Genomic DNA, 18,090 nt, shown 5'->3' with positions numbered 1-18,090 from the left:
AAGTAAATTAGTTAAATTTATTTTAATTAAATAAATCATATTTTGAGAATACAAAATTGATTATTGAGTTGGATAAATCATATGAGTTAATTTGAAGTGTTTGCAAAAAGGGGTGGTGCTGCCCACACTGTATAGTTCTAGTGGGACTATGTATTTTCTATTCACATATTATTATTATCTCTTGTTTAATTAGAAATTTTATGATTTTTCTTTATAAATAGAGATTATAGGCTCAACCAAAATATATCGTTCTTAATTGAGTGTTGTTACTCTGTTAAAATTTAGTGAGATTTAATTCCAAATCAATTTTAAATTTTTGAGAACTCATTTTTGGTTCCTTTTCCTATGAGAGAATTAATTTTCCTCGGCTGGGAAGTTAAAAATTTTTCTTTATAAATAGAGATTATCAGATTCAAGAATAGTGGTAATTGTGTTGGTAAAAATTTGAAAAACGACCAAGTCCACTCAACCCAAAAATACATGTACTAATTTAATAAAGATTTACAGCATGTTTGGTTGGCTGTAATGGCTAAGCCATTACATGCCTATTACCAGCCTATTCTTCAGGCCCACTTAAACTGGCGTTTGGTTCAATGGAATACCCTATTACGGGTGTATTCCATTCCGGGCTTAAGCAGAGATTTTTGGGGATTTCTATTCCTTTCCCTCTTCACCATTTAGCCATTCGCTGCTTAAAGAATCCTATTCTACCCTTTCAAAAATTTCACCTCAAAACACTCTCAATCGGCAGCCATTTCTCATACCCAACTCTAGCATTCGTCCCCTATCAGGTAAACATTTTTGTTTCTTCTTCCTTCACATCATCTTCTTTCATCATCTTAACTTGAACTTTGTCTTTTGCCTTTTCATTTTTGTTTTATGGTTAAACGGTGTATTCTTTACTGATTCATCAAAAGAAACAATGGCAGAGCCTTGAAGAAGTAGAGTATCTCGACGTTCTCACTAAAATGTTTGGATTTTATAGTTTCTTTTTTTCCAAACTTTTGGGAATTTAGTTAACTACTATGTTTTAGTTTTAGAAAGCTTCGAAAATTAGGGGAGATAGAACCTTTGATTCTGAATTTAAGCAATTCCTTTGCTTTTTTGTTTGTTTATTTCTTTCTTATATATTTGTTTGATTCTTGAGAACGTGTTTTGGAAATGGCAAGGTACCTGAAGTTTTGGCTTTTAGGTTTCTGGGATTTGCAAATGGCAGAAACTTTGTTTTTTTTTTCTTTTTTGGGGGGTGTAATGTTTATGATTCAATATTAAAGGCGAAAGTTTGAGTATTACTTGTTTCTATTTTAGGTGCAAATACAATGAAGCGAGCTATTTTATTAGTTTTACATATTCGACTTGGTTTATTTGGTTACATAATGGTAATGTTAGGATCTTGATGGATTGTTGTTTACTACTTGACACCTAATTGAGGTTAGTATTTCACATCAAGCTTGAGGGGATGGTGGCTAAGATTTAGCTTTGAAGTTAATTTTCTAGAAACATTTCTAATGTAAAAGAGCATGTTATATTGGTAATCTTTGTTATTTGAGATTAATGGTTATTTCTTGTATGGGATTCTTACCATAGGGCGTTGCTATTTTGATATTATGGGTGGATGTTTTAACTTAATTTTCTTCCCTCTAGGTTGGGGCAGGGCCTTTCTTTCACATTGGAAATGCCAGACACCACTATGGAATATTAGCATATTATTCCAAAGTGAAGGATGTGATTTATTTTAGACCAGTTGAGACTTGTACATTTGTGGAAAGGTAAAAGGAAGGGACAGGGATTAGATGGATAGTGAACTACATGAAGAAAGGAATTGTTAATGCAATGACTTAGTTAATTTCAAATCAAACCACTGGATTTTGGTTGCAGTACTAGTTAGATTCTACTGGTGCTTCAAGTTAATTAGGCACTCACTTGCTTTCTCTCTCTCATGTAGATGTCTTCTTATTCATGCATATAAATTGAGCATATATAAGTATTCTCTGCTTGTTTGTGAACAATATTTGTTTTTAATCGTTACTATGAAGATTTAGAAACTTGCTTTCTACTAGATTGAAAATTTTTATCTATTGTGTGAACACGATGATTCTGATCTGTTAGCTTCCTTTTTTTTTCTGTACCATAATCTCCTAGTATATGGCTTGGCATACATAAACCGATTTAGAGACCTCTTAAAGGAATTCAATAAATAATACATGTTGAAGTCTATAAAGTCATAGGCATAGACAACTTGGAGTCACAAAGGAAATGTTTAAAGGATAGTGAGAGCAGGATACAGTCTATAAGGGTTGTCGTGATACATGAGGAACCTATTAGATGATGAGCTTAGGTTCCCTTTAGTGGTTTGGTGTGTTATAACTAGCTAAACCACTTATATTAAGTTATTTCAACTATAGATGCATACTTCTGCCGATTTTTGTGCCTTTTTCCCTCTCTTCTATACTACATGTCAAGTTTACATTTTGATTCTGCCATGAGTCGATGACCAAGTTTTCACCAAGAATTCGAAACTAAATGATGGTTCCTTTTCATTTTCGCTTAAGATATGTTCCATAACCAATCTGGTTAAAATATTTTGGTAAGTGTTGCTACAAAAACTTAAAATTTGAACTTATTATTTTATTTTTGAAGTGGTAGAATGATCCATATTCAGTTATTACTAAAAAAAATTCTTGTCCATTTTTGGATTGCCTAGTTGGTTCCTCTTTCTCTTAACTGGCTAAGCTTGAGCTGGTGGGTTACTAAATGAAATTAAAATCATGTCAAAAGTGTTGTATGTATCATCCTGTATCTATTCTTTCTTTGAAATTAAAATGAATTTCCCACACTATACTCTGTCTCGTTTGTTTAAGAATAGAATCTGTATAGGTTACATTTTGATCATTTGTTTTTCCACAGTAGGGTGAAATATAAAATTAAGATTTTATTGTTAAATGAGCATAGTGTTAAATGAATCTTAAACAATATGAGCAGATTATATTGTTAACTGAGAACTTGTGGACGGAGAGTGTTTGGGATAAAATTGCATCTCTTGAAGATATGGAATGAGTTACAGAGTGTTGGTGAAATGAATCCCTTGAAGATATGTAATTTTATTGGTATTTTCAATACCCTGTAACAAGCTGCTCCTACCTCTAAGAAGCTTTGAATTAGTTACAGAAATTTTTTTTTTAATTTTAATGAAAAAAGAAATAGCAGTAGACCCCTAAACCAGCAAACTTTATGGAAGTTCCAATATATTACTAAAAATTGAGTTGGTTCCAAAAGTAAATGTGATTAAAAATTAGACAAAGATGTTCATAATTAAAGACATTTCTTTTCTTATATTTTTGGGTCTATGATAGTTATTTAATTGGATTTGGACTGTTATTTTTCTATTCATAGATATATATAGCCTTTGACTTTGACATTGAAATTGACATGCATTACAATTTATGCTTAATCCACATGGGAAAGAAACACTTCTGTTTTCTGTTTCTATAAAATTGTGCTAGTATGTTAGGTTTTGATTATTTATGAACAATTTATATTCGAGGTTTATAGTTGTCCTTCTCAATAATGCTATTTTTAAAGTTTGAACATGAATCTTCTTATTGGGAGTGTGATGTACCTTGCTATTGTACTCAACCATTTATTACTGATTTTATTATTTTATTTACTTTTAATAAAAAATAACTTTAACATAAAAAGTTATATTTTGATCCTCCTTTTGATACATAAAAAAAAAGTCATCATCAGCCTCAAATCTTCTATTATCTTCATTTAAAGAGAATATTAGGTGCTCAATAGAATATAAAACACATTAGAAAAATATTGCACCAAAGCGAAAGCAAAATCTGTATAGGTTATAAAAATTATGAATTGAGTTATAGTAATGTATTTTTATTAAAAATTGTGAATTGAGTTATACATATATATATATGTGTGTGTGAAACAATTATATATATATTAGTACTTTATTATTTCATATCTTTGTTATGGAATATTATTTATAAAATATCTAAAAAATAATGATATTTTTTCATGATTCAAAAGTTTACACTAATGTACTTTATCTTATTACTTATACCATTGTTATAAAATTTTCAATTCCATATTTATACATACAGAATATTGCTTATAAATCTCAAATGACTACATGTGAAATATTTATAACGTTTCAATGACTACATGTAAAATGTTATAAGTGATTTAACAATTATAAGTGAAGGAGTATAAGAATTGAGTTATGTTTCTTAGTTATTAAAAGTTGCGCCTCTTAAACTTATTTGAATAATTATATTTATTGTTAAAAGATGTGAGTATTCAAATAAATATTTATTTGGATAATTGTATTTATATAAATAAACATGAAATTCTTTGAAAATAAGATCAAATTTCAGTTTCAACAAACTTTGAAACTTTGAAAATGATATTACTATTATACGCTACTAAATGCTTGATAAATTATTTACTTATACATAAGCAAATATATTTTTAAATAGACTTATCCTATTTATTAATATGTATTGTTCATGTTTTCTTTGACAGTTTGTTGTTGCTTCCTCTTCTTATTTGGCTTGTTTGATTGCTTCCTCACCTAGAGTTGAGCATCTTGTATTCATTGAATCACTGTAAGTTCTTCGGCAATTAAATTCTTTGATTTTGTTTTACTATTATTGAAATTAGTATTGGAGAAATGTGACCCTTTTACTACGATTTGAAGATATGTAACACTTTAATATCTTACAGTTATGGCTCGTCTGCCTTTAATAGTACAAAATGAGAGGCGTAAAAGAATTGGTCTTGCTATTACAATATGGTTGCAAATGTGTACAGTTGCGAGTTGGTTCTTAGTTGCAATAGGTGCCATTCATAGCCTACATACTTATAGACCAAGGGTTAGATCCTATATTTTAGATTTTTATGCAAAACGAGATTATGTGAAAAAACTTGTATATGCTAGTGACGAGACGTGTATTGAACAATTTAGGATGAATAGAACTATTTTTTTAAACTATGTGAGATGTTACAAACTTTAGGAGAATTGAAGTCGTCAAGGAACATGCTTGTTGATGAGCAAGTGTCAATGTTTTTACATATCATTTCTCATCACCTTAAAAATTGAGTTATCAAGCATCACTTTAGTAGGTCTGAGGAAATTGTTAGCAGATCATTTCACAATGTTTTAAATGCTGTCATACGCTTACAAAATGTGTTATTTAAAAAGGCAGAGCCAATTACAACTAATTCTATAGACCCAAGGTGGAAATGGTTTAAGGTATTGGAGTGAGTTCTATATATAGCTCGTATATAATTTAGTACATTTGGATTTAAATATAATATTCTAACTTGAGATTTTATCCATGTGATGTAGAATTGCTTAGGTGCTTTAGATGGAACCCACATCAAGATTAGGGTTCCAATAGTTGATAAACCTAGATATTGAGCGCGAAAAAGTGACATAGCAACAAATATGTTAGGTGTTTGTACACCTAATATGCAATTTGTTTATGTTCTTCCTGGTTGGGAAGGTTCTGTTGCTGATGGACGAGTTCTTCGAGATGCCATTAGTAGGAGACATGGACTAAAAGTTCCTCATGGTAAAATGCAAAAATTAGAGGAATTGGAATTAATTTTTAAAATCATACTTTTTTGGGAAATTAACCATGACAAATAGTTTCTTTTTATAGGTTGTTATTATCTTGTTGATGCTGGATACACAAATTGTGAGGGATTTCTTACTCCTTTAGAGGACAAAGATATCATTTGAATGAATGGCGTCAGGGTTACCAACCAAGTACTCCGGAAGAATTTTTCAATATGAAACATGCTTCAGCGTGTAATGTTATTGAAAGATGTTTTGGGTTATTAAAACTTAGATGGCGAATACTTAGGAGTCCATCATTTTATCCTGTAAGGGTGCACAATAGAATTATTATTGCATGTTGTTTGCTCCATAATTTTATTCGAACCTATATGAGTCTAGATCCTATGGAAAAGGAGTTGGGAGAATGATTACCTAGTAATGTGATAGATGACGACGAACCGAATATCATAAATATTCATCCGTCAGATGCATGGGCTACTTGGAGGATGGAACTAGCCAACCAAATGTTTGATGAATGGAAAGCATCTAGAAATTAGTTAGGTTTAGGGTACAAATAGTAAACGTTTAAGTTGTTTATGTTATTTCATATATCTAGTTTATGAAACTTTGGTGGTGTTTGAATTTTTTTTTTGTATTGTACTAGACTTGTTGAATGATAATTTATTTGTTTTTGATTCATCATGTGTTATAATTTTATAAAGTGTTGACCTTTTGATGCATAATATTGAACTTAATTTTCATTTGCATTTTTTCTTAAGATAGTTATGTCAGGTTTTTCCCAATCAAGTGTTTCTTCCCAAAATTCTCGAGGAACCAAAAGGAAATGGGTTCCAGAAGAAGATGCTACGTTGGTTGCTTGTATGGTCAACTTGCACAATGCCAGAACCTTTAATGCGAATACGGGATTCAAAGTCGGCTATTTAAATGAGTTAGAAAAAATGTTAGAAAAAGTTTTACCCAATGTCATTTTGAAGGCTAAACCTAATCTTGAATCGAGGATTAGGACGTTGAAAAGGGAATAGTCAATCGTTTATGACATGCTTAGTGGAAAAAACAATAACGGCTTTGGTTGGGATGAGCATAGGCAGCTTGTTGTTGCTGAAGATGCGGTGTGGAACTCATATCTAAATGTAAGAATTATTTCAACTCTTTATTATCTTATTTTGACAAAACTTATATCTAATATGAATTTCTCATTTTTATAGAGTCATAAAGAAGCAGCTCAATTCAGACATCGGAGTTTCCCTTATTATGACCAACTTACTGCCATCTACGCAAAAGATCGAGCCACTAGAAAAGATGCTCAAACAGCTGCTGATATTATTGAAGAAATAAATGCTGAGGATGTAGCTGCTAGAAATACTCATGAAGAAAGAGAAGATTTCCATGGATCCGAAGCTGATGTTTCTTTGGATGACATGGATCTTTCAGCTACACAACCGCAACCAAAACCGCAACCAACTAAAAACCAAGGTGATTCTGCATTTTCAAAGAAGAAAAAAAAGATTTCTGATGCAAGTGATTTTTCTACATCATTTAATGATACTGCAGCTTTATTGGCGAAAAATATACGGGCCGTTGGCCTTGAAATCAGTAAGAGTATTGCATCCGAGGTGGTAATTCAACAAAGGTCAGAAATGACCATTTAAGAAAGTGCTCTGAAATTATACTCAACATTATGTAAACTGGAAGGTTTAACTGAGGATGAACGCTATCGAACATTGAGCAAAATTCCAGATCACCCAACGCAAATGCTCATTTTCTTTAGTTTACCTTCTGCTGTGCGATTAGAATGGGTCAGAAGATTTCTTACTGACCATTAAAAACCATGGTTGTGTTGATATTTTGGTAACTTTTTGTGTTTATAATATTTGGATGGTATAATGACATGATAGAATGTCATTACAATGTTATAACTTTTTGATGTAAAATTTTAAAACATATGGATTATGACATATAAACTAATGAAATCATGTAACTTTTTGTTAATATATGAATATTATACTTGAATGTGAAATATAATTCTCAAGTTATTTATTACTTTTTTAGCAATGAGTTAATTATTACTTCTAATATTTAATTATTTGTTTCATTACAGGTTTTTAATCGGTAAAACATTTTCCAGAAAATCTGATGAAGTATGTATTAACAAAAAACTGTATAATTGATCCGGATGAAGTATGTATTAATAGAAAACTGTATAATTTACCCGAATAAAGTATGTATTAATAGAAAACTGTATAATTTATCCGGATGAAGTATATATTAACAGAAAACTGTATAATTTAACCGGATGAAGTATGTATTAATAGATATACTTAAGATCTAGTTGGCACTTAAAATCTAGTTGGACTACCACATAGGATTATCATTAGGGAGATAATAATAACATAAATGACTAAAACGTAACATTTCAAATATAAGTGACAAAATGTAACCCGAGGCAAACAAAAGTGACTATTTTTGTAGTTTACCCATAAATAAAACATTGCAATATATGTAAAAACAATTTAAAATATAAATTTATTAATGTGTATATATATATATAATAAACTCAAATAAACAATGAAAAGATAATAAATTCTTAAATATATATATTTGTTTAATTTAAAACAGCTTTTATAAAATATTTTCAGGAAATCTACCAAATAACGGAAAATATTTTACATAGATTCATCCAAACACCATAAAAGTAAATCATTTCTAGAAAAGTAAATCATTTCTAGAAAAGTAAATCATTTTTCATAAATTATTTTTTGGAAAATATTTTACTGGTAAACAAACGGAGCCTAAATATGTATTGAAGTTTAAAAATAATAAAGTAGATTATATATTTTTTATAGTGTTATATATTTTGATTTTTTAATTCATATAATAATAATTATATAATGAATGTTATTAAATTATATTTTTTATTAAATTATGTTAAACTATGGGTAAACTATTTATTATTTTTATTAAATTATTTTCAGTAATAATCTTATTAAAATTTAATAACAATAACAATATTCATCTACCTTAACAAAAATTCTGCTAAGGGTATTCTGGTCATTTTAGTTTTTTTCTTATGCTATTACAATATCATTCCATTCAACCAAACACAAGAATATTATTACAGCTCTATTCTACTCCATTCAACCAAACAGTTGAATTACTTATTACAGCTCTATTCCATTACAGCCCTATTCCATTACAGCCAACCAAACATGCTGTAATTGTTTTGAATTTTTGGGATGCTTGTTTAGTATTTAAAAAAGTGGATGGTTATTTAATAATAAATCTAAAATTCTTATCCTGTTGAAGGAGATATCCATTTAGAAAGTTGGTGAGGCTTTTATGAAAATAATTTATTTATAAATTTTTGAACTAAATATTTAAAATATTATGGAAAATATTGTCTTGAGCTTAAGTTGTAGAGAAATAAGCTGTAATGTAAAATGATTAGGCATCAACATTGGAGACGATCCAACTAAAATAATTTGAATTTAATCTAAATGTGAATCTAAAATATAAAAAATTAATATGATGTGAATACTAAATATCCCATTAGTGTGAGTGCTAAAAAATATAAAATCAACTTTAGTTTTTGTTTTGATGTGATGTCTAAAGTTTCAAATTGAGCATTCTGGTGGTTTTAATGTCGGGTTGGATTCAAGCCTTAAAAATTGAACCGCCTTTCTTTTCATTCAAGCCTAGAGGATATTTTATTTTATTTTTTTATAGTCAACCAAGTACTTCCAACTTACATCATTATCATGCCTTGTGTTCCCACTTCACAAAATTGCCTAGTTGCTACGTTCATCATTTATATATTTTTCTATTTTTAATTTAATTTATTTTTATTGTATCATTTCAAATATAAAATTAGTGTTACATTTATGATAATCTTAATAAAAGTTTTATTGAAATAAAAAAATAAAGAAAAATTTAGCACCAAATGTTGCATCAGTAAACTTATCTATTTGTTGAGTTGGCACATCGATTTGCTAAAACTACAATCAAATCCTGCTTGTTCCGGCAATCTTGCTAACAATTAAAATATCTATAAAATATTAAAAATATATTTTTGTATTTTTATAATTAAATTTTAAGAATAATTTTTATAATTCTTTAAGAATTTGATAAATTCACTAATAAATGATATTCAATAAATATATAAATTTAAAAAATAATCATGAATGTTATATTTATATGTATTATTATTTAATTTACATTATTTAAAGTCAAATATATATTTCGAAATTTAAATTCCCAGACATTACTTAAATAAATTCAAATAACTTATGAAAAAAAACTTAATGTAGTGCAAGATATATCTTATTTATAGATATTATTTTATTTTTCAATTGAAATTTTAAACACTAAATCTGATTTGTTCCATGACTTTATTATTTTGCAATCTTACTTCTTTTTCAAATATGAATATTGATTTAATATGTAATATAATAGCATAATTTTAATTTATAGTTAAGGTATTATGTTAGAAAATTCATTTTAATCCATTTATTATTAAAAGGAATATTTTCAATTCTTGTACATATGAAAAGAGTTAATTACGTTTATTGATTAAAGTAGGCCAATAAGGTTTTAATTTGATTTAATTTCACGTCAGCCACCATTAAACCACACCATTTCATTAATGGTAACGTGTAAGGATTAAAATGACGACTTTTTAAATGTAAAGGGACTAAAATATTCATTTTGATAGTAAAGGGACTAAAATGAACTTTATGATATAATACAATGACTTATAGTAAACTTTAACTTTTAATTTAAAGTATTTATATTTGTAAAAATATAATTTTGATTCAGATTTCATATATCTTTAAAATATTTATTAAGTGGTTATATTTTTTTCATTTTAATTATGTATATGTTAAATATAAAGTTGATTTTAAATAAATCATCTCTTTACTTTAATATTTTACTTAATTGAATTCAATTTTAACATTATAATATTAAAATTAATGATAATTAAATTTTTAAGTTTAAAATATAATTTTTTTAAGAGATACGCTTAATAACATTTATCAAATTAAATTTATACTTTTCAAATATGAAAAGAGCTACTTACATTTATGGATTAAAGTAGAGAAAAATAAATATAAAATTACTAAAAGAAAACGAGGAGGAAGGATCGATCCTTAATAATGCTAATCAAATTTGGAGAGGAAGAAGAGGAAGGATCGATTTTTATCATCTTATACCTTATCCTTTTACTTGGAGACTAAGTTGACTACTTTATAGGGATACAAAGAGAATTATGAGATAATTATTCAAGATATTTCAAAAGATAAATTTAGCCTTTTGCATAGAGTTTTAAGCTTATCAAAATGTTGCTTAAAAGTTCTTATATTAGCCTATATGTAGGTTGTTGGTCGACTACATTTGATGTGTTGAGTGCATTTTGGGAGCTTTTGTTGAGTGTTTCTGTAATGCCCTGAATAATTTATTTCGGCTTCTGTAAAATTTGACATAAATTTGTATTTACTTTAGTGGTTAAGTGTTCTGGGCGTGTATGTGAGGTTTTGGGTTCAAGTCTCCTCTTTGCCAAATTTTGTAACTTTTCTGACCTAAACCTTACTCTTGTTGAAAGGGCTTACATAAAATTGTCTGTAAAATCATATCAGAATGAGTTTACTGGTTTGAATGGTAATGGAATTGGTGTGTTGGAGGTCCTGTGTTTAAATTCGTGCGCGAGTGTGGGAATATTTTTGCTCTGTTGACTGTTAGTGTTTAGGTGGAGTTGGGTTTCTGAGGAAGTAGTTATCAGTGGGATAGTGGAGAGGAATTTGGAGGATTCCTGATTACTTATCTGATTATTTTTTATTTTTATCTTTTTTGGCTCTTTCCCAAATTTTCTTTCTCTTTGAGAATTCCCCTAGAATCTGACGTTATTCATTTTTCTTTTTGTTTTCTGCCACTTTCTCCCTTCTCCTTCTTACAGTCGTTTTTATTCATGTTGTCTATTTGATACCAAATTTCCATATTTCATTATTTTGGTGCTTTTCGTACGTTACTGGTAAGTTTGGTAGGTGTTTTTTTTGGGTTGGTTAAATTGATCATTGGTTAATGAGACTCGTTTGGTGTTTAGGAGAAGATCAAGGGGCTGGGGGTTTTCAATCAGCGCCCTAATTATGTGAAATCTTCGTCATTCGACTGAAGGTAAGGGTGGTAGTGGAATTAAAGGGTTGTTTATCACATTGTAGCTCGGTTTGGTGTCGGTTTAAGTGGCTAATTTGGTGATTTGTTGGATAATTTTAGGTGCTGAGTGTCTCAGGGGTATTTTTGCATCGAAACCATACCAGGTGTGTTTCGAAAACATAAAAATCTAAGTTTCGGTGAAAGTCAAGAAACTGAACTGTCAACACCACACAGGCGTGTCGTCACCCGTGTGGATGGCCATGTGCGAAACACGACCGTATGGTGGCTTGAGTGTGGCCGTGTGGACAACACTAGCAATGACCAATCTGGGCGTGTGGGCCCACAGAAGCATATGGGCCCATAATTCTGAAACTTTCCTTAGGGTCATATGGGTCGCTCCGATCGACTGTGGGCCTACCGTAGGATTGGTAAGGGCTATCTAAACCCTAATTTGTATGCTAGGATATTCTAATGAAATGATCTGTGTAGGATACTAAATGTATGCCTGACTATATTGATGTATGTGTATCTATTATCTATATAAGGCATGTTGAGCATGTTATATCTGTATCTGATTATTGAGTTGGGGATTTATATGTATGAAGGAAGTTTCTGATCGGCGTTAATCGCCTATATTCTAGCAGCTTGGCTGCATATGTATTCTAATATGTGTCTTTAATGCACAATGTGGTGTGTAGGGATGGGTGAGTGTTTTAAACCCCAAATGGTGTGATGGGATGGTCGAATATGGTATGTAGAGGATGGGGGTAGGATTTATGCATATCTATATCTGTATCTGAATCTGACTCTGAATCTAGAACTGTCTTGACTGTGTATAAAACTGTATGCTTGTATGCTTAATTCTATGGGTTACACACTGAGTTTATGTAAACTCATATTTGTTATCTGTTCTATTCAGGTAATCTACAGACCTAGGTAGATCGGTGCGATGGAGACTTAGCGGTGACCACGCGATCGTAATCTAGTTAAAGTTTTTAATTTATGGTTTAAACATGGTTTTGGTTTCATTTTGAGAGTTGTAATTTTCTAGAACTCTCTGGATTTTTCTTTGGGTTTTATAACTGCTGGATTTGGTTTTATATGTTGATAAACTGCATTCTTAAACAAACGTTTTGCTCTAAAAGTGACAGTTTAAACACAAACAAAGGTTTTCTAAAACACGACTGTGTTTTGAAATTATAATTGTTGTTTTAAGGCTTCCATTGTTGTAAGTTTTGGAAAATGGACTAATCAAACGGTGTTTTCAATTAAAGGTGTGAATGTTCTGACGAGACAACTCCGTTTTTAAAACCCCTACCACGTGACACTTCCGGATTCGACCATAACGTCTAGGCTGAGTTTGAGGTGTTACATTTTCATTGATCTTTTGATTTTTTTTTAATTCTTGTGTTAGGAATTTATTGTAAGTGACGTTATTTTGAATGAGTAATTTGTAACACATTTTAATATTATAAATTTATTTAAAAATAATAATATGATTTTTTTTAACTAACAAAAATTAAAACTTATAAGTTAAATAATGATCTAATAAATTAAAAGGTGAAATTAAAATATAATTTAAACATTAAAATCTCTTTTAAGCTAGAAAAATAAATTATTTAAAAATTGTTTAGATTTATAATGGCTAAAATTAAAATAAAATTTATTTAAAAATTCGCTTTAACGTTAGAATTAGAATATAATTTTAAAAGTGTAAAAAAATAATTTTATATGATTAAAATATCATATCTAAAACACTTTATAAATATTTTTTAAAACATTTTTAAAATTGATTATAATATGTTTATAATACGATAAAAAAACATATTTAAGTTATTAAATAATATAGTTAAAATTAGTTTTATTTTCAATTAGAATTAAAATAGTTAATTTAAAATATGTTTAAAACAGTTATACCATTAAAATCAAAATTAAAATAAATTAATGGACTATTTTAACAATTTTGCAAAAATTAAATTGTTTAAACAAGATATAAAATTACTTAAAATTATTTATAATTTTTTATTGTAAAAAGTTTCAATTAAATTGATTATTAATTTAATAATATCCCCATCCAATACAACCAACAATATTAATACAATATTTATACGAAATATATTATTAAGACGAAACCTACCAAATAAAACTAAATAACCCAAAATATACGATTTGAGATTTTGAGATTTATTATTAATTAAAATTTAAGTCAAATAATAATACTATTATTACAATAATAAAGACGTAATTAAATATATTTAATTTAGTTGACTTAATTTGTACTAACAAAGTTTTAAGTAAATTTAGATTAAATAATCAAAATTATAAAATATTTTATAATATATACTAATTGAGTTTGATTTAATCAACATTATCGACATATAGTTATGTTTACTTAATAATATTGAAAAAAATTATAATAAACGAATAAAAAAATCTTCTGACAGAGTCAAATTTAGATTTGTCAGACTCATTGAAAGAAGTAAATAGCATCAACTTTTCCAAATATTTAATTGCCGGTATCAAAGGAAACTAAGAAATTTCCAAATCAGAGAGGTCAGTGAGTGTGCTTTCACTGCGAAAGGATCAATCAAAATCAAAGCTTTCCCGCTTTTCACACGTTATGTCGTTACTCTTTGAGGTCCACATCTGAGTTCTTTATTTCAGAGTCAACGCCCTTGATTCCCCTATGGGCTCGCCATTCATTTATTTAGCTCAACCTTGACCACTACATATATCAAAGTTTGAATTTTCTTTTCAAAAAGTTGGGGATTTGATTTCAGAGAAATTTTTTTTTATGAAATTTGATTAATTACTATCATTTGAATATAATTATAATCATCTCGACATTTATAATATCAAGATATTGTACCTTTTATAACACTTAAGAAAACTTAAACCTAGAAGAAAATATTTAAAAATAATGATCAATTAAAGTGAAAGTTAAGAGTGCTCTCTCTTAGTGTTCCAAAGCAATAATATTGTTTTGGTTTTGTAGGAGGTTGGTGACTTTTGCTAAAAGATGGAGAGACACGAGATCTCTCTTTTAAAGGAAGAACTCGTTCAGTTAATGGTGAAAAGTTTAAAGGTTATCCCTGGTTATAGCCTGACGTTGTTGTGTTCTGTTTGGACAAAAAAGTCATATAACCCATATAGCTTTCATGCTCAACTTAAAAGTTTATGGAAGACAAGGAAGAAGTTTGAGATCCAGGTGGCAGTTCAAAGCTTATTTTTAATCTCTTTTGACAGTGAGGACGACCTGGAGTTGGTATTGGAAGGGAGACCTTGGTTGTTTAGAAAACAACTCATTATTTTTTATTGGTTGTTGGGTCCTACAGATTGAAAGCAAATTAGGCTTGTTTGTTCACCTTTTTGGTTAAAAATTGGTCTATGCCCGCCAAAATGTTATAGAATTGGCTTTATGCATGCAATTGGCTCGACGTTTGGAGGGGTGATTAGATCGGAAGTAAAAGGGGTTTTTTTTAGATTAAGGGTCCAATTAGATGCACGGAAGCCTCTAGGAAGGGGCATATTCATTTTAGCTGATAGTAAGAAAAAGGTTTGGCTTTCGTTTAAGTATGAAAACTTGCCGACTGTAGCACCCTAAACCCGACCTAGACGTTCAGACCAAGTCTAGAGAGTTACATCAATGATATTAAAAACACCACATTTATAACGCAATCAAAACAAACCATTCATCACATAGTATCCAACACAGCAATTAACTAAATATGCAAACTTTCCAAACTTTACAATATCATAGAATACCAAATTTCCTACTAGTAGTATTTAAAAAAAAAAGATAAAAGCTTGACCGTTCCACGGCGCCGACCAATTCAAATCTGAGATCCACGTGAAATCCAATCAATAACAAAGTGAGTTGTGAACTTAATGAGTAAAAGCAATTTGTTCAATTAGAACACATTAATAAGATAGTTTCCATATTCAAAGATTTGGCTTAATAACAGAAGCAATTTCAGTTCAGATTCAGGATAGATTAATTACATTTACAGAAGCAATTTCAGTTTCATATACAGAACAGATCATATTGAGATGCAAATATTGCTACCCTCATCTGCTACACACTGTCTTCAGCCATCCTAACACATTGTTAAGGGCATTCAATGCCCAACTAACTCTACACACCATAGAGTGTCTGTCTGAAACATTTACAGAGACGTAGCTTAGCTGTTAGATCGAAAAGCGACAAAGCACCAGAATCAGATTTATATGCATGGTGGCTTAGCCACTAATTTAGAGCATATTACTTCCTTCTTCACAATATCTCAACCCATGCAAGTACAAAGTACAAATATTCACAATATGTATTCAGTCATTCTAAATTGTTTCACAAGTAGAGAATATAGTCCAATATCAGAATAAGTATTACAGCACACATATAGTTATGTTATTCATACTTCAGTCACAGAGTATCAGAGAGTTCTCGTATGATAAAATTCAAATCATTCATACACTGGGGAAGTCAATATCAATGTTGGGCAACACACACGGCCCCAAAAATAGGTTTCGGGCCCTATTTATATGCCACACAGTCTGGACACACACCCATGTCCTTACTCGTATGGCTCACACGGCCTACGCACATGCTCATGTCCTCTACCCGTGTGGTTCTAAAGCATAAAAAATGTTACACAGCCTAGACACTCGCCCGTGTCCTCGGCTGTGTGACTCATATGATCTGGGAACACGCACATGTCCCTGGCCATGTGGTCTTAAGTCACAAACAGAAAGTTACACAGCCTAGACACACGTCCGTGTCCTTGACCGTGTGAACCCTGCACTAACATGACCACACACGGCCTAGATAGATGCTTGTGTAGCCCCAAATCGATAAACAGTGAGTTACACGGCCACCCGCACGGCCGTGTCGCGTCGACAGCCATATTTTTCGGCGATCGAAATTCATAAAAATAAGGTTTTCGGCACACACCTGAAGTGATTTTGATGCAGAAATGACGTAAGAGGATTTCAGAACCTAACACGACCATCTAATAATCGATTACACCATCATTCTCAATATATCGCTAAGATCAACCTATTGTCAAAATTATGTCGAAAGTTTCGAGACAACCCCAACTCAATTTCTTGCACTTACCTTGTACGTAACAGAGGAAGCAAGACTAACACGATGGATGAGCATCTCTTGCAAGATCCTCGCCTAAAAAGTAACCAATCGAGCATTTAAACAGAGCGTTCAAGTAAAATGAGCAAAATCTTGTTTCGACAGAATAAACGTTAACAAAATAAAACAGGTAGAAACGAAAGGAGATAACGACAGAACTTACACAACAATCTCACAATTGACGTAGCAAGCAACGAAAGAATTCCTAATTAACGTATAATCAAGTATAAAAATGAGCAAAAAGATAAAAGAAAAGAAAGGAGAAGAACAAAGAATTAGAAAAAAATAAAAAAAGGAAAGGAACGATAGAATTAATTTTAGAATGATTTAAGTTAATCACCAGCCTTCTAGCGTTTAGTAAAAAATATTTCCCTAACGTATACTCTGGGATTCGAACACGGGACTTAATGGAATATAGATGCTTAAACAGTGAACCAATTGGCCCATTCTTAACATGAATTCACACTAAATTGACCTTAACTAAATAATGCATGATTATGGGTTGCTTTTAAAATGACAAAACCTTTAACGATGCGACTTGAACTCCAAACCTTAAACACAAAAGCAGAACATAAAACCACAGATACAAAAATTTAATTATTGTAGAGTCTCATAATTAATTTTTCAAAATTTTGGGGCGTTACACTAACTTTTTTGTTTTGGATGTGGAAGAATAGGTCATGGGGGTAAAGGAGTGCAATAGGCTCTCAATGTGAAAAAAAAAGACAAATGATGATTTTCTCTATTCGATTGCTTTGAAGGCCGAAACAAATCTATTTGGAAAGGAGAGGATGATATTTGGTTTCTCTATTAAAAAATTGATGAAACAATATTGTGAAAATTACAATCAGGAACTACTAAAGCTATGGAACCTACAGCTTCCAACTAAAGTGAAAATTTCAATTTGGAGAATTATGAAAAATTTTATTCCCATTTTCCCAAATTTGAGACAAAGAAGATTGGTGGTGAACGTAGGATGTCTTCGGCGTGGAGGAGGAATAGAGTCTTTGGACCATGTCTTTAGATAGTGTCCTACATTAATAGAAGTCTAGACCTGTTTAGGATTAATCTGGGTTTTGAATAGGCCAGATTTGGAGCATTTGGATTGGCTTACTTGGGTTTTTTCAAAGAGCTCAGCATCAGGGTCAATGTTTGGATGTGCTCTGTGGACTCATTGGTCTGAAAGAAATAAATTAATATATGATAG

The 18,090-nt window shown here is 30.3% G+C and overlaps 1 protein-coding gene across 1 annotated transcript; it reads left to right on the top strand.

Annotated features, from left to right (window-relative positions):
- Positions 1–6,381: 6,381 nt before the first annotated feature.
- LOC107903037 (uncharacterized) lies at positions 6,382–7,469 on the top strand. Its single transcript, XM_041112330.1, has 2 exons — positions 6,382–6,729; positions 6,805–7,469. The coding sequence occupies exons 1-2, from the start codon at positions 6,637–6,639 to the stop codon at positions 7,246–7,248; spliced, it is 537 nt and encodes a 178-aa protein (XP_040968264.1). The 5' UTR covers positions 6,382–6,636; the 3' UTR covers positions 7,249–7,469.
- The last annotated feature ends 10,621 nt before the right edge of the window (positions 7,470–18,090 follow it).

This window comes from Gossypium hirsutum, chromosome A05 (assembly GCF_007990345.1).
Source record: "Gossypium hirsutum isolate 1008001.06 chromosome A05, Gossypium_hirsutum_v2.1, whole genome shotgun sequence".
Classification (NCBI taxonomy): domain Eukaryota; kingdom Viridiplantae; phylum Streptophyta; class Magnoliopsida; order Malvales; family Malvaceae; genus Gossypium; species Gossypium hirsutum.
Note: the sequence above shows the minus strand (reverse complement) of the source record. Positions and strands in the feature narration are given on the sequence as shown.

Coding starts and splice junctions, on each gene's coding strand:
- LOC107903037 (XM_041112330.1), top strand. CDS start 6,637: ATGCTTAGTGGAAAAAACAATAACGGCTTTGGTTGGGATGAGCATAGG. Junction 6,730..6,804: donor TGTGGAACTCATATCTAAAT/GTAAGAATTATT, acceptor TCATTTTTATAG/AGTCATAAAGAAGCAGCTCA.